Raw genomic sequence first — 22,297 nt, forward strand, 5'->3', positions numbered from 1 at the left:
CTTGAGTTGTACTGTCCTGCTTTCGGTCAGGTTAGGACCCTGGGTGGGGAGAGACGCGGGACCTAGTTACGGGCCTCACTGCTCTCAGAGTGCACCCACCTTCTCTGGACCCCCGAGATCCCCAGAATCCCTGGACCCCTGAGTCCCCAGACACTTCCTCGAGTCCCCAAGACCCCGGATATCCCCAGATTCCCCCAGGTCGCCGAAATTCCCAAACCCTGAGTCCACGGAGACCTCGCAGATCCCCGGACTCGAGTACCCGGAGACCCCCAAGTCCCCGACATCCCGAGAGAACCCCGAGTCCCAAGGACACCACCCCTCGAGACTCCTCGAACCCCCAACACCCCCAGGATCCCCGGACCCTCGAGTCCCAGGGATCGCGGAGAACTCCAGAGACCCCTGGACCCTCAGAGTCCCCGGAGAAACCAACGAGTCCCCGGCGGACCCCCACGACCCTTGAGTCCCCTTCCCTCCGAGCTGAGCCGTGCGAGGGCAGCACAGACCCCCAGGATAACATGTCGTGACTCCTTTACCCGGCAGGAACTGAACCTCCGTACCGCCCCCTTCCCGCGGTCCTCCGGGTCCCGGCTGGGCTCCAGCCTATCCCAGCCCTACTCCTCCTCTGGCTTGGACCTCCGACCAGGTGGGGGTGCTGTGCGATGCTGGAGGGAGACGCCGCGAGCACCTGGAAGTACGGCGCCGTCCACGGAAGTTCCGCCCCCCGCCTTCTGCGGAAGCCTCGCGTGCTGGCCCGCCTGCCTCGTGTCGGGCTGCCGATATGGCGCACTACAACTTCAAGAAGATCACGGTGGTGCCGTCCGCCAAGGTAGGCGGCTGGGGCCTTCCGCCCTCGCCATGTTCCTCGGCTGGGTCGCTGGCAGGGCCCCGGCCTGCAACACTCCCCGCCCTCCCCCCGGCCCCGCTGCCAAGGTCGAGATTAGGGCTCCCCGGGTTACGGTTCCCCACAGAAGGTAGGGTTCCCTTCTCAGACCTTAGAGTCTTCTCCAGAGACGAGGCTGTCCTTCCTTAGTGGTTGGACTCTTTCCCTACAGGGGAGGGGTCCTGCCTCAGACGTTAGAGTTCTCTCCAGAGATGAGAGGGTCTTTCCTCAGAGAGAGGCTCTCGACAGAGAGGAGAGGTCCTTTCCCGAGAGTAGGGGGAAGAGTCGGTAAACTTTGTGAAGCAAGTAAATTCTGAACTGGCCCCTCGAGGTTTCATAACGATGATAGATGGAGGAGGGAGTAGAGGTCTCGAGGCTTGAAATCTGTATCCCTCCTGGTACTGACAGTGCTGTGGACACTCGTCAACTTGTCTCTCTGCACTGGGTGATTCATGCAAAAATCTTTAATGTCCTCAGTCACCTTACATATTCTAGGAAATTATAAACAGCGGATTTTTGTTTTACCCATCATTTTATGTACTTTCAAAGATACACAAATTGAAATTGTAGGATTATTCCTCTTTAAAATATTTTTTTCTGATTTATGCTTGTGTTGTCTTGACTAAAGTTTCAAAGGTTTTTAGGTGTTTGAAAATTAAGATAAAAGAAAGTTTGGTATAAAATTTATTTCGACAGCCGTTTGATGAGTATTTCTCAAAGGCCAGAAATTATGAAGATGAACAAAGTTGTATATAGAAGATTTAGTTAGGAAAAGTGTTTGTGGTTTAATATACTGTTAATAAATATTAGCCTTTTAAAAAGGTTTTAAATGAAGTTGGTGAAAAGTAGATGTATTTGGTATAACTTATTTTATTTAATTGCAGGACTTCATTGACCTAACATTATCGAAGACTCAACGAAAGACTCCAACAGTTATTCATAAACATTACCAAATTCATCGCATTAGACATTTTTACATGAGAAAAGTCAAATTTACTCAACAGAACTACCGTGACAGACTCTCACAGATTCTAACAGATTTCCCCAAATTGGACGTAAGTGACCCCAGGGGCTGCAGATGCTTATGTAAATGTGAGCTTTCAGATCATGGGTGTTTAAACCAGTTTGGTCTACTCATCTGGCAGATAATGAAGGAAACAAAATAATTGAGTTGTCTAAGTTTACTCAATGAGTTAGTGGCAAAGTTGGGAACAGAACACATGTATTTTTGTTCTTTAGTATTCCTACTTTATATCAACTAAACCCCATCTAAGAGGACTCAGAGCTATCTCTTGAGGCTTTGTAACCTCTCAGCTTGACAGGGGCCAACACCAAGGTCTCTCAAAGCTGTGACTGAATTTGGAAGCCCGGGATTCTGGTGGCGCACCAACTTGTCTGATTTCCTCTCCTCCCTGTTTCCCTTTCCTGGCTTCATGTTGGGTCAGTGACCTGAGGTTTACAAACAACTGTTTGTGGTCTTATTGGTTTAACAGCTAATGATGGTCAGTTCAGCACTGGTGGCTTTTTTCACTGGTGGTAAGAAATTGCGCGAGGGAGCTGTGACTTCTCCGTTAAGCAAAGGTAGTTGAACTCTTAACTGTGCTCTGTGATACAGTTTGCCGCTTTATTTAGTTGTAGACAGCTGGAGTAACATTGCTTATGAATACCTTGTGGGGATCACATGGTGGCAAGGTTTTTGCAGTGGTGAAGGATGCGGGGTCAGCAGTAGTGTGAGAGCCTAAATTTTTCACTGCCTAGAAATAGTCTCTGCAGGTAGGTTAAAGCAGAGAAAAGATTAGTTCATGTGACAAGTATTTCTTTTATATTTAAAAAGATGACAACAGCTTGTTTTAAAAAATACAGAAGTGCTCTAATTGGTGTGTCTCAGTGGGTTGAGCGCTGTCCTGCAAAGCAAAAAAGGTCACCAGTTTGATTCCCAGTCAGGGCACATGCCTGGGTTGCAGGCCAGGTCCACGGTTGGGAGCATGCGAGAGGCAACTGATTGATGTTTCTCTCTCCTGTCGTTTCCTTCTAAAAATAAATACGATTTAAAAATAAAAAGTACAGAAGTATTTAAAATTTTAAAGTTTCTGCTAGAGGAGTGGCACTTATTTGTGCCTCTCTAGGACCTGACATGGGTGCTCAACAGATGCTTGTTGAATCAGTAAATAATTTCTTGAGAAAAGGAGGATTCTATGGGAAGACCTGGAGATGAAAAAACATGAAATTATTCTAAGCTAATTTGATACTAGGAGATATCTGGTTTGAACAAACAAAATATTTCGATAGAATTGGTACCAGTTTTCTGTGGCTCTTTGTAAGAAGTTTATCTTTTTCATTTTTGGCGTCATGTTGTTTTTATTTTAAATAGAGGTTCAAATTTATGGACTTTTTTTTTTTTTTTTTTTTTAAACCAGAGTTAGTTATCTGAGAACAGTTTCAGAGTAGAGGGTTAGAGTAAATTACCATTTATTGAATGATTACTGTGTCTCAGGTACTGTTCTAGGCACTAGGAGTACAGCTGTAATAAAAGAAGTCCCTGTTGTCTAGTGGAAGGAAAGACAGTAAACATAAAAGTACATGGTGTGTCAGCCAAATAAGAAGAGTAGGAAGTACCCTAGCAGGGTGTTTGTAGCAGAGACCTGAAGGAAGTGAAGTGGTGAGCTATGTGGGTCCCTGGTGAAAGCAAGTGCCAAGGTCCTGAGTGTGCTGTCTTCAAGGAACAGGCGGACCCAAGAGGTGGAGCAGGGCGTGTGAGAAGGAGAATACTGGGCGATGGGTCAGAGGGGTAAGGGATAGGGTGAGGCAACTTGTATAGGACTTGAATTCTGTTGTTAAGAAGGAAATCTTTGGAGCTGAGCCTGGGACTGGCTGTGTCCTGGCTTAGCTCTTAGAAGATGACTGGCCTGTGGGGTAGGAGGCCACTCAGGTCAGCAGAGTCACTTAGAGGACTGGTGGTGGTGAAGGAGCTGAGAAGTCGTTGGCTCCAGGATATCCTTTGAAGGAAGAGCTAATGGATTTGCTCATAGAGCAGGTGTGGGCTGTAGCACCTTGGACAGTGGAGTTGCCCTTCACCGAGCCAGACTAGCATGGGTTTGAGGAGGTGGAGAGCATTTTGTACATGTTAATCGTGAGATATTGGTAAGCCAGACTAGCATGGGTTTGAGGAGGTGGAGAGCATTTTGTACATGTTAATCGTGAGATATTGGTAAGACGTTCAAGCAGAAGTGTCACGATCTGAAGCTCATGAGACGCCTGGCTTGGAGATGGACAGATGGGGCTCATGAAAATGTTGATGAGTGAAAACCTAGGTGCGGTCCCCTAGGAAATGAGTGTAAGAAGAGTGCTCCAAGGAGCGTGTGTGGTAAGGCATTGGTGTGGGAGCTTGAGCCAGCAAGGGAGTTGAAGAAGGTAGTAAGAGAGAAGGCACCAGAGGCCAGGGAAACGTGTCAGGAAGTGTGGGAAAAGGTCTGGTGAGATAAAGGGAGAACTGGAGGTTACTGGCAATGATGAGTTGTTTCAACGGCCTGGTAGAGACAGACTTGACTAGTTTGGGTTTGTGAAAATAAGGGGAAAGAAAAGACATAGTACCTCTCTTCATGGCATTTGCCAAGAAGGGGAGCAAAGCAAAGGAAGGATTAGGGGTCCAAGGGAGTTTTAAAACTTAGAATTTGGGGGTGCAGGATAACTTGTTTGCAAGCTGATGGGGATGGTCAAATGGAGAGAGGAAACTTTCTGGAGCTCCCTTCTTGAATTGTTAAGGGTAGGGTCTGGTGCACAGATGGCCGAGGTCTTGTTTGGGTCTGAGGACAGTTCTTCCACAGGAGTGGGATAAAGGGAATGTTTCGGCACAGGTCTGTGGATGGGCAGAAGTGACCACCGACCTTACTTCCCTATGCCTCCTGTTCTCTCAGAGAACCAGATAGACTTTAGCCAGGGAAGAGATATGGGGAAAGATGCTGGGGGATTGGGAAGAGAGGGAAAGGTGTGTTATGTTTCCCTAGGAATATTCTTCAAGTATTATTTACACATAGGGATGAGAAACTTGTACCAGACTGACTGCTTTTCTTTTCTTGTTATAGGATATCCATCCATTTTATGCTGATTTGATGAACATTCTCTATGACAAGGATCATTACAAGTTGGCTCTAGGACAAATAAATATTGCCAAAAATTTAGTGGACAAGTAAGGTATTTTCCTAATGTATTATCTTTTACATTGTCAAAAGTGAAAAAAATCTTATGTGCTTCTTTTTATTTCTGTAAGTGTTGCTAAAGATTATGTGCGGCTTATGAAATATGGAGACTCTCTCTACCGCTGCAAGCAGCTGAAGCGTGCTGCCCTGGGGCGAATGTGCACTGTTATCAAAAGGCAGAAGCAGAGTTTGGAGTATTTGGAACAAGGTACATGTCATGCATTATCAGAAACGGTCCTGAATACATTCTCTTAAGGTGCTTGATCTTTGTTGAAAACTTATTTTTGAAATGTTTGTTTTTGTTTCATTTTAGAGATGATAGGGTCAAATTATTTTTCCTAGCCTACCCTATAAGAAATTCTACAGGCATTATTAAGAAAACTTATGTTTCTCATATTTAGTAGGTAAGGCATATACATTATAAATCATGGGAAAATACCAAAAATATTATAAAAATAAAATGACTCATAGTTTTACCTAGTAATCATTTTTTACTTTTTTAACGCTTTTTTTATGTAACATGTGATAGCATTGAACTCCTACTTGTTTTGTTACCCGATGGTTTCACTTATTAGGACAACTTTGAATTAACATGGTAGGGTTTTTGTTGAAACAATTCTTTGTCTATTTATATGCATATAATTTTTACTACCAAAATTTTTTTAAATCCTTGCCTGAGTATGTGTTTACTGGTTCCAGAGAGAGAGAAACACTGATGCTAAAGAAACATGAACCAGTTGCCTCCAGTATGCACCCCAACTGGGGACCAAATAAGCAACCCAGGCATGTGCCCTGACAGGGAATCAAACTGACGACCCTTTGGTCTGGGACAATGCCCCAGCGAGCCACAACAGCTAAGGCTTCATTACAGATGTTTTTAACTCAGGTAGTTTTGTTCCACCTCCCCCAGCATCTAGCAAATAATTTGCAAAAATAATCTAGTACTCAGCTCCTTTGACAGTGTTTCTGATGTTCTGTTTAACCTTTGGGGAGCCCAGTGGTGTTACTGGCACTGTGTGCACTGCAGACAATCCCCACAAGTAGTAGTCATTACAGTACTCCCTCACTTACCGCGAGTATTACATTCTAGACACCCCCCCCCCGCAATAGGTGAAAATCCGTGAAGTAGGAACCTTACATTTATTTTAGTATTTATATATATTTTAAGGCTTTATAAACCCTTCCCACACACTTATAAACTGTTCCCAGTCCCTTATTAACTTTTCCCACTTCCTTATTAACCTTTTCCACACTTTTATAAATATTACTTATGTTCTTAAACATATTCTACACTCTTAAACCTATGCAACTTTAACAATATACGTATACAGTACCGCAAAATCGCGCGATATAGCGAAAAATTCGCGATAATTAAATATATTTTTTAAAATCCTGCGAGACAGTGTGGCCACGATAAGTGAACCACGATGTAGAGAGGGAATACTGTACATGGAAGCAGTGCTCTGTCTAGCCTGAAAATGATGGCTTGTGCGCTGGCTTCAAAGGCACTTTTCCAGATATTGTCTCATTTAATTACAGTCGCCTGGGCACTTAGACATGTGTTTTTGGCCCCATCTTCAACCTGTTGGAAAGGAATGGCAAGCTGGGATGGCCTAGGAATAGGATTCTTGGTACAGCCAGATTTGAGAAATACTATCCTTTATACCAGTGGTTCTCAACCCGTGGGTTGCGACCCCTTTGGGGGTCGAACGACCCTTTCACAGGGTCGCCTAAGATCATCGGAAAACACATATATAATTACATATTGTTTTCGTGATTAATCACTATGCTTTAGTTATGGTTGGGAGTCACCACAACATGAGAAACTATATTAAAGGGTCGGGGCATTAGGAAGGTTGAGAACCACTGCTTTATACCATGGTGCCTCTGCCTTTTTTCATTCATTTGTATTTTCTCCATCATTTACATTATCAATATTGCAGTAAGGTTAATATAACCACAGGCCTGGAGTATAAATGAAACAGAACTTAAACTTTTGAGTTTCTTAATTTTTCTTGTGAAATTAAGCACATTTAATTTAAACTTCTCACAGTGCGTCAGCACCTGTCTCGTCTGCCAACTATTGACCCGAACACGAGAACCCTGCTTCTCTGTGGGTACCCAAATGTCGGCAAGTCCAGCTTCATCAATAAGGTTGGTGTGTCTCTGATAATTGCACAGGAGACCAGGGACCTGAGGCCAAAGTGCTACCATGCCCTGTCCACACAGGATGGAGGGCAGCTGACCAGTTAGTCCTTCAGTCAGTACTGCTCTTGGCTTAAAACATTGTATCCTTGAAGAGAGGATTGAGTTTGTCTGATCCTAGGTTTATATTGTTATTACAGAAACCATTTTTGGATTCTTGTATATTTCCTACAAGTTTCTAAGGGATTTGAGATTTTTAAGTAAGTACATTTTTGTTAACACAGTAGAACCTCTCACAGGACATGTTGTCTTGGCATGTTCTGGGAATAGTGGTGTCAGCAGACCTACCATTCACTGTGGCAGGCTGTACTTGCTGAATGGGACTTCCCATCTCCCAAGGTATTTTTTGGGTACTGTCCCCTTGCTTTCTGTGTCAGCTTTCACATAAACTGTTTGTTCCATGTGGTGGAAAGTACTAAATCATTCTTTATTTGAGCGAGTTTATTAATTGGGACTCAAGGGCACTATTTATGTAAGTAACTTGGTGCTTCAGGATAATTTACCTGACTTTGAGGGATGTGAGCAGAGCAGAAACAGCTACTAAATATCATTTCACAAGCAGCAACATCTCAGATGCTGATAAACAGTTGTTACATTTATGTGGCTATTTGCTATCAAGTACACTTTTGCCTTTAAGCAGATTTGTAGATTTTTATTTTGTCCACAAGTTTCGCTGACATGGTGACAAGCCAAAGCTCTGCAGTGTTCTAGCTATGTCTCCAACACTGGTAAGCCAGTGCTATGGGGCAGAGACAGGGGCCACTTAATTAATTAAAATTAATCTTCAGTCACACTGCATTTTATGAGTTCATGGGCAGTGTGTGGCTAGCAGGCCCCATATGGACAGTGCAGATGTAGAATGTTGTCATCATCAAAGAAAGTTGTGCTGGGTATTGCTGGGGCCAGAGCAGACAAGGAGAAGCTGGTGCGTGTCCTTCTCCTCCTGGGCCTGCCTCACCTCCCTGATCCCTGATCCCTGATCCCTGATCCCTGATCCAGACTCCTCCCTTACGGGCTGGTGATGAGGAAGTGGAGCCCGTCATTTGTCAAAGCACAGTAGCTCCTGTCCTTGGCAGTTAACCATGGAGACCTGGCTTGTTCTTTTTTTCTCCTACAAAAATAGTCTTGATAACATGCTAGAGTTACTTTGATGCCGTTTGAGAGAAAATAAAGTGTAGAACCCTGTTATTATTTTGTTTGGTTTTAGGTGACAAGAGCGGATGTGGATGTCCAGCCTTACGCATTTACCACCAAGTCTCTGTTTGTTGGGCACATGGATTATAAGTATCTGCGCTGGCAGGTGAGAACTCTTATCTTTAAACAGAACAGACATCTTGGTGGTTTTGTTAATGGAGTGTGATTTTGATCCCTACAGCACTGGAGTGTCCTTTTCTTAGCGCACTTAAAGGTGGGAGACTGAGGAGTAGGAAGTAGATTATTGGGGCTGCCAGAAGCACCCCCATGAAGAGAACTCCTCTGAGCTTTGGGGTTGCATTATGGCAGTTCTCATTTATCTGATGGAGTTCAGGGGAGCAGCCAGCTACCAGGAAGGTTCTGCATTACATTAACAATGATGCTGCTGAGTAAAGTCACCTTGTCACTTTTTTGACACTGTTATTAGAAATAGCATTTACTAACCATTTAAAAGCCTGAAGCAGTCTGTTTCCATGGTTGAATTTAACTTTATAAATGAGGAAGTAATTCCTTGCACATGGGTGTGTTTGCCAATCACTCCACTTCTGTTTCATCATGTCACTAATGAGCAGAAAGGCATTCTTTCAAGGTCATTGCTAGTTCCTTCGTGAGCTCTGCATGTCCCCCCATCTCCCACTTTTCCCTTACTGCTTTGTTTATTTTATCATGGTGAGCTGGGAGACCCACATTTTATTAACTAGTTTTATAAGGACTAGTTTGGATATGGGAGTGACCTTCGGGATGTGCTGGACAGTAAGTTTGTGAGCAGGTGTGCTTTGGAGTGACGAGTCTGACCATTAGGTTGTAGATACCCCAGGGATTTTGGACCACCCTTTGGAGGATCGGAACACGATTGAAATGCAGGCCATCACTGCCCTGGCCCACCTACGTGCCGCGGTGCTGTACATGATGGACTTGTCTGAGCAGTGTGGGCATGGGCTGCAGGCGCAGCTGGAGCTCTTCCAGAATATCAGACCTCTCTTTATCAACAAGGTGAGTGTACTGACCAGTACAACAGCTTATGACCTGCAGTGTGAAGGGAGTAATCACCTCATTATCTTTCTTCTCTCTCTAGCCTCTTATAGTGGTAGCAAACAAATGTGATGTGAAGAGAATAGCTGAGCTTCCAGAAGATGACCAGGTAAGTTATCCTAATGTTTTCAGTATTTCTTACCAATTCTGAATCTCATCTCAGACAATCAGAGTTTATAAAGAATTGTAGCAATACTGGTCTAGTTTTTTATTTTATGGTTGAGATATTGGGTTGGCCAGAAAGTTTGCATAGTTTTTTTCCATAAAATAAGACACGCTTTTCATTTTCACCAATAACTTGATTGATTTGGATATTTTGAGTATGTCAGTTATCTCTTGCATGGTATAATGTTGATTGTTCACAACTAATGTCTCAGTTTGCTTGCTATCAACTTCATTTGGTGTATGTGACTGTGGAGCATCATCCAGTGAGAAATATCCAGCACAAAACTTGGCGAACCACTTTTGACACGTTTGATCAGTCCTACAGCACTTTCTCCATACCCTGCACAAACCATTTTTTGCATTTATGCTGAAAATACTGTGTACTTTTTTCCATCTTCAGTATTCAAATGGCTGCACAAAAATTCACCAATTTTGATGTTTTTTAAAAATGTATGCTGATATGACAGCTGTCACAATATAGTCTAACAATTGTTTCATATGACGTTAAAGACAACTAAGCACTACTAGAGCCATCGTATGGAAAAATTGTAATGGACTTTTTGGCCAGCCCAATAGTATTGGTGGTTTAGTCAGCATGACATTATAAAAACTTCTTGGTGGCAAACTAAACCTGATATTTCCTGATGGCTGCTCTGTTAGAGGCTGCGGAAACATCCCTGCATGCAGCAAGTTGGTACATTTAACCTCTGGAAGATGTGCTTACATAGGAAGGATCCATTCTCTTACACCAGGGCCTTAAAGGAAACACCGTGCAGGCCTTGGCAGCCCAGGTGCACAGGAGCAGCACTTTGCAGAATAAGTTTCTAGGTAGCAGGGGTTTTGTAGTATTAACCTTTGTGTCTGCTGCAGAGTCTGTGATGAAGTGAGTTTGGAAATTTGAGTGAACAAAACACCTGACACTTTCTAAAACTGGGACCTGTAGTGTCTGCTGAGGTTGCCCAAGAGGCAGGGCATATGAACCTTATTTTGTTAAATTCAGCCCTGCAGCCCCCTTTAGTAGTGCCTTTCAGGACGGACACTAATAAGCTTTGCACTAGTACAGCGATTCTCAGGTCATGACTACAACCAACAGCGTCAGTTGCTTTCCCTTGGTAATATGTTCTAAATGAAAGGTCTCCGGAATCAGAAACTGGGGGGCACCCAGCAGCCTGGTTTGGGAGCCACTGCAGTAGAGTGATGACTCCATCTGGCCATGTCTCCTGGAGCATACTTCGTGGAACAGGTAGAGGGTCCCAAGGAAGGGTCATGGTGCTGTCATCCCAGTGGCCCTCTTATGTTATGTCGACAAGTAATGCTTGGTGAAAATTAGGTTTTTTAAAACAGCTCTGTTGGTTTCCTCAGGGATCTGCGATGTATTCTTTAAATTACTAATTATATAAACACTGCCATCAGAGAATTCACTTGTCCTTGAAAGGACCCAAGTACCTATTGAATAATCTCAGTTTTTCAGTCTAAAGGCACTGGAGGGTGGAGAAGAAGGGAAAGTCAGGGACGCCAGGAAGGTTGGGAGTGAGTGCTGTACCAGATGCTCGGGCTCCGACACTACACAGGCTTGAGTTCAGCCTTATCACCTACAGCCCTAGCAGGTGAGGCCAACTCTCTGGAGTAATAGTGACACCATTGGGTTTTTACCAGTGATGTTGTTGGGAAGATTTAGTGAAATCAAGAAGTAAGTGACTCTGGGTGCTGCTGCGATGCTACTATCTGGGTAGCACTATTTTGTAACCTGTATTCATTGGTGGTTTGACTTCATCAGCAACAGTATAGGGCTACTGCCCCATCTTTTGTGATGGACGTTGTCACCACGTGCTCAGGCAAATGTAATGAGTGTCTTACTCAGGTTTACACACCAGTCACTAGTGAGACTGGCTCCCTAACCCTGGTGTTCTTTAGGACCGCTGTTCTTTCTAGTAAGGAAGGTCTTGTTCACGGGAAGCTAACAATCATGGGATTGGTCACCTTCGTCTGAATGAAGTCATATGTGGTGAAGGGGCACACAAATGAGGTCCCTTCTCTTAGAGTCTTGATGGTTTATAAGGAGCTATATTTGTAAACAATTTTGTGTTGTTTTCTAAGAAATTCTCTTAGCTGTGGAGGCCAAATATTTAATTAAAAATAGCTTTGAAAACATTCCAAAAAAAAAAAAAAATCCGTATCTTGTTCTTCTTGCTGACATCTTTTATGGAAGGTAAGATATCGCAGGATATTTGGAAAGCCTCTGATTTGCTTGTTGTAGTCTGGTTTTATCCTTTTAGTAATTTGTATTTTCTTAATCACAGAACAATATAGGGAAAAATAACTTTTTGGGAGATGTTCTTCAAGAGTTAAACCACAGATGTGCTAAGTAGCATTTATAATACCCATTTGAGTAACACTTAAGATTTGTTCACAGGGATCTAGAAATAACACATCTCTCATTTTTCCTTTATATTCCCAGAAAATATTTATAGATTTGCAGGCTGAAGGATTTCCTGTAATAGAGACCAGCACCCTGACGGAGGAAGGGGTTATCAAAGTAAAAACAGAGGTCAGTGCTTCCTGACAGGCAGGTGTCAAGCCCTTTACTGTCTTTATCTTGTTTTAGAAAAGTCAGCCATGGGAAGGAGTTTTCTTTCCAGGTGTTATAACACTGAGCACTTGCAGTGGCTTAGGCTGAGGCATGATTGCAGGCACCGTCACTGAAGCCCTAGTCCACCTGCCCCGATGAAAGTGGGACTTTGCAGAGGTACTTACATTGCCAGCACAGGTCATTTTAACTCTGTCCTCTGCCTACTGTTTCCCTTGACCTGCCAGTATTTCCATGGAAACTGGACTGAAAAGTACTTTCATGGATCCTGTTCAAAAGTAGGAAAAAGGTAGTACAAGTGGGAACAGCTTAAGGAAGCACTTACTATTAGATTACACATGATTCTAATATTCTTATTTTGTTGTTATTTTTACTTGAAATAACAAGAAAGGGCAACTCTGATATTTTTTATTCAGGCTCAATTGATCTAATTAGAGTCCTGAGGTGGGATGTGGATCCAGTTAGGGAGCTGTCTGGTTAGCATGGGGTCACTGGCAGTGGGAGAAGAGCCCCAGAAGGGCCGTGGGGTTGTTCAGGGCCAGGTGTGTGGTGGTGCTACCTCCGGATTCTGCCTCAGGTTGGGCCTGGCCTGGGAAGGGAGAAAAACCCAGCCTCCATCCTGGAGAGTGGCAGTTAGTGGGGCTTAAAGTGGTCCTGGGGACTTAGCCACCAGATGTCACTACAGAGCAGAAGTGCTTAACCTATTCCAAACCTTTGGAACATAGTGTCAGTTGCTGCTGCAGGATGCTTTGTGACTCCGTTCCTTGTTTTCATCCTTAGGCTTGTGACAGGCTTTTGTCTCATCGAGTTGAAACCAAAATGAAAGGAAATAAAGTGAATGAGGTGCTGAACAGATTGCATTTGGCTGTGCCAAACAAAAGAGACGATAAGGTAATGTTGCCCTTCCAGAGAGCCTTTGAGTTGGCATTATGATGTTGCTGCTGACAAAGTGGATATGCTGCGTGCCTTTGTCCAGGGGCTGTAGATCCAGTTACACACACATGCATAAATGTATGGTGTCATTGGTCTTGAGCTTTTTACTCATACTAAAAATCATGCCGTGTATGTCGAAAAGGTAAAAAATGAGTATGAAGGTGCCAAGTTAAAACCTGCTTCTCACACCCTGGCTGGTGTGGCTCTGTGGATTGAGCACTCACCTGCGAACCAAAAGGTTGCAGGTTTGATTCCCAGTCAGGGAACATGCCTGGGTTGCAGGCCAGGCCCCCAGCTAGGGGCATGCCAGAGGCAATTAATGGCACATCAATGTTTCCTTCCCTTTCTTTTTCCCTCCCTTCCCCCCTCTTTAAAAATAAAATCTTAAAAAAAAACAAAAAACCCTGCTTCTCACTCTACCAGGGAAGTTACTGTTAATTTTGTATTTGTCTTTCCAGAAATATTTTTGGTATAAAAGCACATTTTTAAAATATTGAAACACAAATTTTATTATGTTCTTTTATATTTTTCATATAATTTCCACTATAGACAGTGCTCGAGTGCACACTTTTATATACAGCTATTTAGTTTTATTTGCAAATCTGTCTGCAGAGGAAACTTGAAGGTATGGCATTGAAAATGTTGTCCTCCACCATGCCTTATGTGTGCATACTGTGCTGACAGTTCCCTGCACCTTTAGTGTTGGGTGTTGTCATCTGTCAGCCTAGTGGATTAAGCTAGTTAGAGATACAGCTGCTAACTAGGTGGACAGTGGGAGTACTACTTCGTATGTACAAGTATCAGATTATAACTGTATACTTGAAATACATAAAACCTTGTATACCAGTTTTACTATAATTTTTAAAAAGATAGTTTTGTTGTCCTCTATTTCTTTAATGATTAGTGCAGGTGAGCACTTATGATGGGCTTCTTGGTCTTTTCATTTCTTCAGGTTTATCTTTTGCTCATTGACTTGTAATCTTTATGTTAAGGAAATCAGACTCTTATATGTTTTTTTGTTTTTTTATTACAGTTAACATTCAATATATTTTGTACTAGTTTCGGGTATACAGCATAATGGTTAGATAGTCATGCAATTTACTGAGTGTTTCGTACTATAAAAAAATTTTTTTGTCATTTGTTTTTTGAGTTGGAGGATTTTTTTTTTTTTAACCTCGGAGGAACTACACATTAAAGCTGTTAGCATATATTAATATTTTCTCTGTGGCTGCTGAGTTTCGTGTCATGCATATCAATGCCTACTATTCATTCCAAAAATAGTTTTCATTCTGTGCTTTGATGGTTTAGTGTTTTTTTAAATTTTACCAGTTTGAATAAAAGTCTTCACTTGGTTGTGAATTTATTTTGTTGTTAGGAAGCAGGTGGAGGTAGTTGTTCAGCTCTATTTTTTAGGTAGCTAGTCATTTATCTCAGGTTTATACCTAAATTTCTCTTATTCATGATCTGCTTTACTTCTGTCTTTTTTCCTTTGTTAATAAGTTTTCTTGGTAATCTTGATGTTTATTTTTCTAAATGAATTTAAAAGAATCAGCTTGTGAAGTCCTGGCCTCTTTGCCCAAACTGGCCCTGTACTCTCCCCTTGCCCCCTGAATTGTCTGTTGGTTTTTAATTGGTCTGGGTGTGGTTCTGTAATTTTTATTTTTATTTTATTTAATTTTTTGAAGATGGAGAATTTACTTAGTTTTTTGCTTCTGTGTGTTTCTTTCCCATTTGTCAAGGTGTTTTACATAAACATGTCCCATAATATCTTCTTAGGAGAGGCCCCCTTTCATCCCAGAAGGAGTGGTGGCACGCAGGAAGAGAATGGAGATCGGGGAGCCTCAGAGGAAGACGGTAGGCCACTCTCAGCCTCACTGTGTTTACTTGTGGAGATGGGCAGAAAGGCTTTGCAACAAGGGATGGCAACTTAGAGTGTGAACAGCCCACACCACTGGTGTCCACACCATTATGCTCTATGAGAAGACACCCAGCAAAGATACCTGCCCTCTGGTGTGTGACCCTCCAGATGTTCACAACAGCTCCCCTACTGAAAATAGGAGCTGAGTGCTGGGTGTGGAAAGGATTGGTCCTTAGGTGGGAGCGGAGGTTATTTTACAGGAATAAGGAGGGGGTTTAGCTTTCTGAACCCGAAGGGTCAAATAGAGCTGATTATAATCATTGTGGTTTTTTTTATTGCAGGAACGAGATATTGAATTGGAACTAGGAGATGATTATATTTTGGATCTTAAAAGTAAGGACTTGCATGTAATTGCCAGTTTACATGGAAAGTGTTTCAAAAAAGTGTCCAAGGACTTTAATGAGCACAAGTCTTTCAGCATTTTGTTAATTTAATTTCATAAAGATGAAATTTCTGGTATTTTTCTGTCATTTCAGGATAAGGGATTATTTTTGTAGCCTTCCTAGCAGGTAAATGTTGAGCCATGTTGATATTGTCAGCGATCTGTTAATCATGCCTTTTTCCTTTGAGTATATCTTGTTTTACTTTTGTTTTTCTTCTGTAGTCATTTCATCATGAGGTACTGATAGACTTTAGGAGATGCTTGGGGGTGAATCTTTCACAAGCAGGTGGCTTTGCTTACGTTGTGTCAAATTACAGAGTGGCATGACTTGCGTAATTTATGACTCATTTTGGGCACGTGGTAGTTAAAGATGAGTAAAAACTATGATAACATGACTTTTTTTTTTTTTTTTTTTTTTTTTTTTACTTTAGAGTACTGGGACATAATCAATTCATCCGAAAAGTATGATAAGATACCTGAGATCTGGGAAGGCCATAATGTAGCTGATTACGTTGATCCTGACATCATGCAGGTTTGGGTCATTTATTAGATTACATGATCTATATTCTTTTTTTAATATGACCACAAGAAGATAGAAGCACAACTTTTAGCTGGTCTCATGGTGTAATGGTCAGTATATTGGTCTATGACTAAAGCACAACTTTTGGCTCCCCTGCATCTGTTGCCATTGTTTCTTCTACACCCATGAGCCTCCTTGTCCTCAGTCACTAACAGCTTGCACCTGCCGAGTGTCCTGGAGATCCCAGCACTCTCCCCATTGTCAGTGCCACTCATCCTCTTCCTGCAGAGACCCTTTCCCTTCTCAGGGTCCTGCTCTACTTCCTTCTGCCCATCTCAGCAGGCAACCTGCCTTCACAAAGAGTGTGCAGTCCTGGATGTGAGCACTGTTCTTGCACAGGTGCTTCTCTTCGGCAGGTACCTCTGGGTGCAGCACCACGGCTTCTCAGGACTAGTTCCTTCTTTTCCAGAGTTTTGCTTTGTTATCAGTGTCTCCCTCCTGTTTCAACACTTCCGTTTGCTTTTTCTTAACATATGCGTGTTAGCAATTTTTCTCTCATCTTTGAAAAGCAAAAATAATCTGGGTCCTCCTTTAGTTGCTATCCTGTCTTTTCTCAAACTTCTTGGAAAATAGAACTTTATAAATATTTGCCATTTACATTTCCTTATTTTTCTCTCCTCAGTTCTCAAATGGTACCCTTAATTTATGCATTTAGTTTCCAGGTATCAAGAGCATGAACCCTAATATAAGCTTCTTTCACACTTTTCCTGTTTTTCCCACTTTTGAAGTAGTCCTTGTTCTTTGTTGTCTGATTTTCATCCTTGTTGCCGTGGCTTTACCCAGTCTTCTGCTTTTCCCATCTGTTATCCTTCTCATCCTGTTGTCTACACTCCCACACATGAGAAGTCATGTCACTCTCCTTTAAACTCTTCAGCTGTGCCTCTTGCTTTCATTTCTTATTGCACAGCACCCAGTGTCCTCATTGTGGTTCTGGGTGCCTGTGGTTGGCCAGGCCGTGCCCTTCCTAGCCTCTGCCCCCATGCTGCCACATAAATAGTGATATAGGCACAACAGACTGCTAGATTCCTGCCAGTTGATTTGTTGGGTTATGATATACATGCATGTATTTTTGTCTTTTATTGGTTTTAGAGAGAGAGAGAGAAACATCAATATCTTGTTCCATTTATGCATTCAGTGGTTGATTCTTATTTTTACTTTATTTTTTAAGACTTTATTTTTAGAGAGAGGGGAAGGGAGGGAGAAAAGGGAAGAAACACTTATGTGAGAGAGAAACATTGATTGGCAGCCTCTCAAACACTCCCCAACCAAGGAACAAACCTGCAACCCCTGCATGTGCCCTGACCAGAAATCAAACTGGCGAACTTGAGCTTTGCAGCATAATGTCCAACCAACTGAGCCATGCCAGGCAAGGCCATTGGTGATTCTTTTATGTGCCCTGACTGAGGATGGAAGTCGCAACCTTGGCATATCAGGGCGACACTAACCAACTGAGCTACCCATCCAGGGCCTACATACATGTATTTTTAAAATTTTAACTGTATAGCCAACAAGGTTGTGTTGGAGATGGCATTAGAATGGATAAATGGAACACTGTAGAACAAGATTAGTGCAGGTTGATGATTTCATGGTTCTGCTGCCCTGGTCGGTGTGCCTCAGTGGATTGAGTGCCAGCCTGTGAACAAAGAGGTCGACAGTTTGATTCCCAGTCAGGGCACATGCCTGGGTTGCTGGCCAGGTCCTGGTTGGGGCCATGTGAGAGGCAACCTCTTTCTTTCTCCCTCCATTCCCTCTAAAATAAATAGATAACAATCTTAAAAAAAAAAAATGCGTTTCCTATATCTGCTGGTAGTAAGGAGACTGAGGAAGGTGTTGTCTGTCTGCACATTTTTAACTGGTTTGTGCATTCATTATTTTTAAAGAAGAAAAAGGCATGGCACTGAACAGTTAATATGCTATAAGCTCAGCATTCATGCAGTCTTCATTTTCTTCCCAGAATCTTTGCTAGAAGGTCAGTTCTGGCACGTGGACGAGGCCCACATGAGACAGCCCGGGCATCTATTGCCTGCTGAAAGGCTTAGGGGAAACCTAGTGTCTAGAGTTCCTACACTTACTAATGAGGTTTTCTTTGTTGATTTTGTTTAACTATGACTCTTTTTCAAGAAATTAGAAGAGTTAGAAAAAGAAGAAGAGCTAAGAACAGCTGCTGGAGAATATGACAGTGAACTGGAAAGTGAAGATGAAGAAATGATGGAAATCCGACAGCTGGCAGAACAAATCAGAGAAAAAAGGAAGCTGAAAATTCTGCAGTCCAAAGAGAAGGACACACAGGGACCCAGAATGCCACGAACTGCTAAGAAGGCAAGTTTTGTGTTTCTTCAAGGAAATGTGACCCATTTCTTTGCATATTGGATTCTTGTATTATCATTGCAAGAGAAAACATTTCCACCTGTGTGTAGCCATGACATTGTACATGCTTTGTTTTGCTAGTATGTATTGACTACATATTATGGTTGGTTGAGTCTGGATCTTATATATTCTAATTATTATCCCTTTTCTTGGTGACTTTCAAAGTTCATAAGACTAAGCCATGAATTAATATGTTCTTATTTAATTATTTTATTAGTACAGACTCATGTTTTGCAACTTACAGAAACTAACCCAATCTAATGTAAATCCGAAAGTGATTTATTGCCTCCTGTGAACTATTAGGACCAGTTATGACAGATTAGGCTCGAGTGGGTCAGTGAGGTCAGGTTTCTTTTCCAGCTCTCAGCTCTGTCTCTGTAAGCATCTTTCTCTATTCATATTCTTGTCAGGGTGGCAGGTGAGCTTAGGTCCTGTTGTCATCTCCAAACCTCAGGGCATGACAGAAAGTGGGGGTCACCTCCCTAAAGAAAGAACAACATGCAGGGCGGTTCAAGTGTGATGGGACAGGAAGGAAAATGACTACAATACACACATCTCATGGATATTACTGGGCTTGACACTTATGTGATGGCAAGTGAGTCGTTCTTGGAAGATGGAGACATCACTGTATCCCCAATGGTGCTTGGTGGGCCTATGGCGATCCTCGCCTCGGGGTGTGTGTTGCCTGGACTCTCCTCAGTGACTTTACTGGCACACAGGGAATCCCCTGCAGAGTTGTGCAGAATCCAGGGATGAAGTATATACGCTGTCCTACCCATGTCAAGTGCCCTGGAAATGTTAGTTTTCATAGTATTTAAGGTGCTATTCAAAAACATCAGTATGAGCCTAAGTAAAAGATAAAGAAATATATCACAGATCATTATAAAAGGCCCATTTTTCCTTGAGTGTAACATTTCATCAACCTGATTTTGCTCAAAACAAGTAACCTACCTCCCCCTGCCCCTTTTCAGGTTCAGCGGAAAGTCTTGGAGAATGAGATGCGCAGTCTTGGTGTCAGCATGGATGATAATGACAATGTGAGTGTGCAGATACGGTCTCAGCTACTTTTGTAGTTGGATACAGCTGTGTCCTAGAAAACCAGGGGCTCAGAAACCTATAGAATCACAGAGTTGATTTAAAAAGAAGTTAGAACCTTCATTCTTTCTGTTGAGGATCATCACTGGCCTGAGATTCTGATTGGGAGTGGCTGGTTGAGGGCGGAATGCATTAGTCACACTGTCGTCCGTTTCCCTCTCAGGGAGCAGGTTGGGCATTTGGCTCAAAGGGCCATACTCTTGATGCAGGGTGGTGTTGCCAGACTGAGTTCTTGATGTTCCCATTTGAGAAGAATTTGGGAAGACCTTTCCCACCCCATCATCCTTCATTATAATTCATCCCTGTGGGTGGGCGTGCAGTTTCCCTGGATGTCACTCTGATACTCTTGTTTAGTTAATGTCAGGTATGTGAGGCACTGCATTGCATTTCATTTACTCTGGGGTTTGTTGTTGTTTTGTTTTTGCTTTTTCTCAGAGCTTTTTATTATATTTGTATATACATTTTTTGTTCCAGGCTAATGCAAAATTTGGAAAGTTTTGAGAACTAGAAAGAAAAAAATCACTTGTGGTTATAGCACACAAAAATGCACTATAATGCCATGTGGTGTATGCCTTTTTATTGAATGTTTTTGCAGAGGCATTTCATCTTTCTGTTTCTTTCTTTGAAATTTGTTTATACCCACATGCCACAAACTGCATCTACTTTTTATTGTGCTACAGGCTCTTTTCATTTTAGGGGAGTTGAATAAAACATTTAATGTCTTCATTTTAGGCCTTTTGGGTGGCTTATAGTTAAAAAATTCATTTCTTGTTGCCTCAAAGATGTAAGGTAATGGGTAAGAAATAACACAGTAAAAACGGATTTGTGTCAGCAAAAAATAAAAATTGGAAATGTTAGAACAAAACAAATTCATATCGTCCATCCTAAACAGTTTTTTTCCTTGAACTTGGATTTTGGTGACTAAAGTCTTTATGTGATTCTTTAATTAGCTTTAGTTTAGTTATCAAATAACTCAACATGAAAGGAAATTAGGCTGCAAATTGTTTGAATCACTTTTTCCGGAAGCCCAATGATCAGAAGGCATTTTAGCCACCCCTTAGAATTTCAGGGGACTTTTTTGTTTGTTTGCTTGCTTGGTGAGTTATGCATATGCATCTTTGTATAAAAGAACTTTTTCATATTCTGGATTATTTACTCAGAACAGATTCCCAGAAGTGAAATAATGAAATCAAAGAGTAAAATTTGTTAAAGTTTCTTTCCAGGAGGATTTTGGCTGATTTGGATTTTCATCAGCAACAAGCGAGAGAGAACCTTGCTTGTATGGAGTCTTCTGTTTGATGTGCATATGGAGCCTCTGATCTTTGGGGGCTTATTAAGTGCTGGGCTTATTATCTGTGTGCCTTTGAGGGAGCTAGGTTACCCTTATTTCCAGGCAAGTGGGGAGGGTGGTGAACCCTGCACCCACCACCAGCAGAAGCAGAGCTGACAACAGGGGGCTACAGAAGAAACCATCAGTGGCCATCTGCATGTCTCTACCAAACCTTGAGGCTGAGATAATGGCCATCACGGTGTTCAGATATATAACCCAAAACGGAGGAGTAAAGAAGAGACAATGGCATGTCTAAAATTCAAATTGTGATACTAAGCTAATGATCTAGGATAAGGGAAAACATTGCTGAATGGGCAGCTCTAAGTAAGTTTTTTTTAATGGAGTACAATTAGCTTTGTAATGTAAGTCAGCCATGTTAAGTGAAAAAGAATATCTGACCAATAAGTAATGTGGAATTAACTGTGTATTTTAAAGATGTTTTTTAGGTTATTTGACAATGGCTTTAATAAAAGCTCCTGAGTACCCTTTCCCCTTATTGGCATGATTTCATGTTTGTCACTAAGCCTGAAAGCCAGGCTTGGGTCCTAAAATGTGCTTTTTGTGCTTTTCAGGCCCATTATGCAGTCCAGGCTAGAAGGTCTAGGAGTGTCACTAGGAAAAGGAAGCGGGAAGACTCTCTCCCGCCCACATCTATTGCCCGGAGTCGCAGTTGCTCTCGAACCCCGCGTGATGTGTCTGGTCTCCGGGACATCAAGGTTAGTCTCTGTCATGTGCAGTTAATAACAAGGTGGCTTCTGCTTTTTAGCTACACAAGCACTCAGGGCAAAGCCTCCCTTCTCCAGCTGTCATTTGGAGCAGGGACTGCAGGTGGGGGTTAGCTGTGTGCTGCACCCTTAGAGCTGCACTTGTGCTGGTTCAGTTAGGTGTCCCTAGACCTTTGCCCTGGGAATATCATTCCCTGGTTGTGTCCTTTGTCATGGTAAACAGAAGCATGGTGTCATATGGAGCCTAGGTCCCAGCTTAGCCCCTGGAGGCCTGGGGCCCTCACCTACAATGAGCCATGCTGGGAACCAACTAACCTGTTTTGGTCATTCTGTTTGGAAAGACGCTCTGGAAGTACACTGTCTCTTGCTGAAATTGTACACATGTCTCTTGCCAGCCAGGGCAAAAGAGTCTGTTATCATGCACATGGAAATTTGGTCTTCAGAAGCTAACATGTTTTATGTTTTCTCCTTTGTAGATGGTGAAGAAAGCCAAGACTATGATGAAGAGTGCTCAGAAGAAGATGAATCGTTTGGGGAGGAAAGGGGAGGCAGATAGGCATGTGTTTGATATGAAGCCCAAGCATTTACTCTCTGGGAAGAGGAAAGCTGGTAAGAAGGACAGGAGATAGTGTCCTTCTCAGCTGAAGCAGTTTGGCTAGACAGTTGTTTATTTCTTGATATGATACAGTTTCACAAAATTGGAGTCAA

The 22,297-nt window shown here is 42.5% G+C and overlaps 1 protein-coding gene across 1 annotated transcript; it reads left to right on the forward strand.

Moving 5' to 3' along the window:
- Positions 1-706: 706 nt before the first annotated feature.
- GTPBP4 (GTP binding protein 4) lies at positions 707-22,259 on the forward strand. Its single transcript, XM_090266442.1, has 17 exons — positions 707-826; positions 1,765-1,935; positions 4,963-5,066; positions 5,148-5,284; positions 7,130-7,230; positions 8,489-8,581; positions 9,277-9,468; positions 9,551-9,616; positions 12,131-12,220; positions 13,040-13,150; positions 14,969-15,046; positions 15,392-15,443; positions 15,924-16,024; positions 18,194-18,391; positions 19,411-19,476; positions 21,437-21,580; positions 22,066-22,259. The coding sequence occupies exons 1-17, from the start codon at positions 779-781 to the stop codon at positions 22,216-22,218; spliced, it is 1,905 nt and encodes a 634-aa protein (XP_090122568.1). The 5' UTR covers positions 707-778; the 3' UTR covers positions 22,219-22,259.
- Positions 22,260-22,297: the final 38 nt, after the last annotated feature.

The sequence above is a fragment of the Furipterus horrens genome, unplaced genomic scaffold, assembly GCF_987537825.1.
Source record: "Furipterus horrens unplaced genomic scaffold, mFurHor1.1.pri manual_scaffold_2, whole genome shotgun sequence".
Taxonomy (NCBI): Eukaryota; Metazoa; Chordata; class Mammalia; order Chiroptera; family Furipteridae; genus Furipterus; species Furipterus horrens.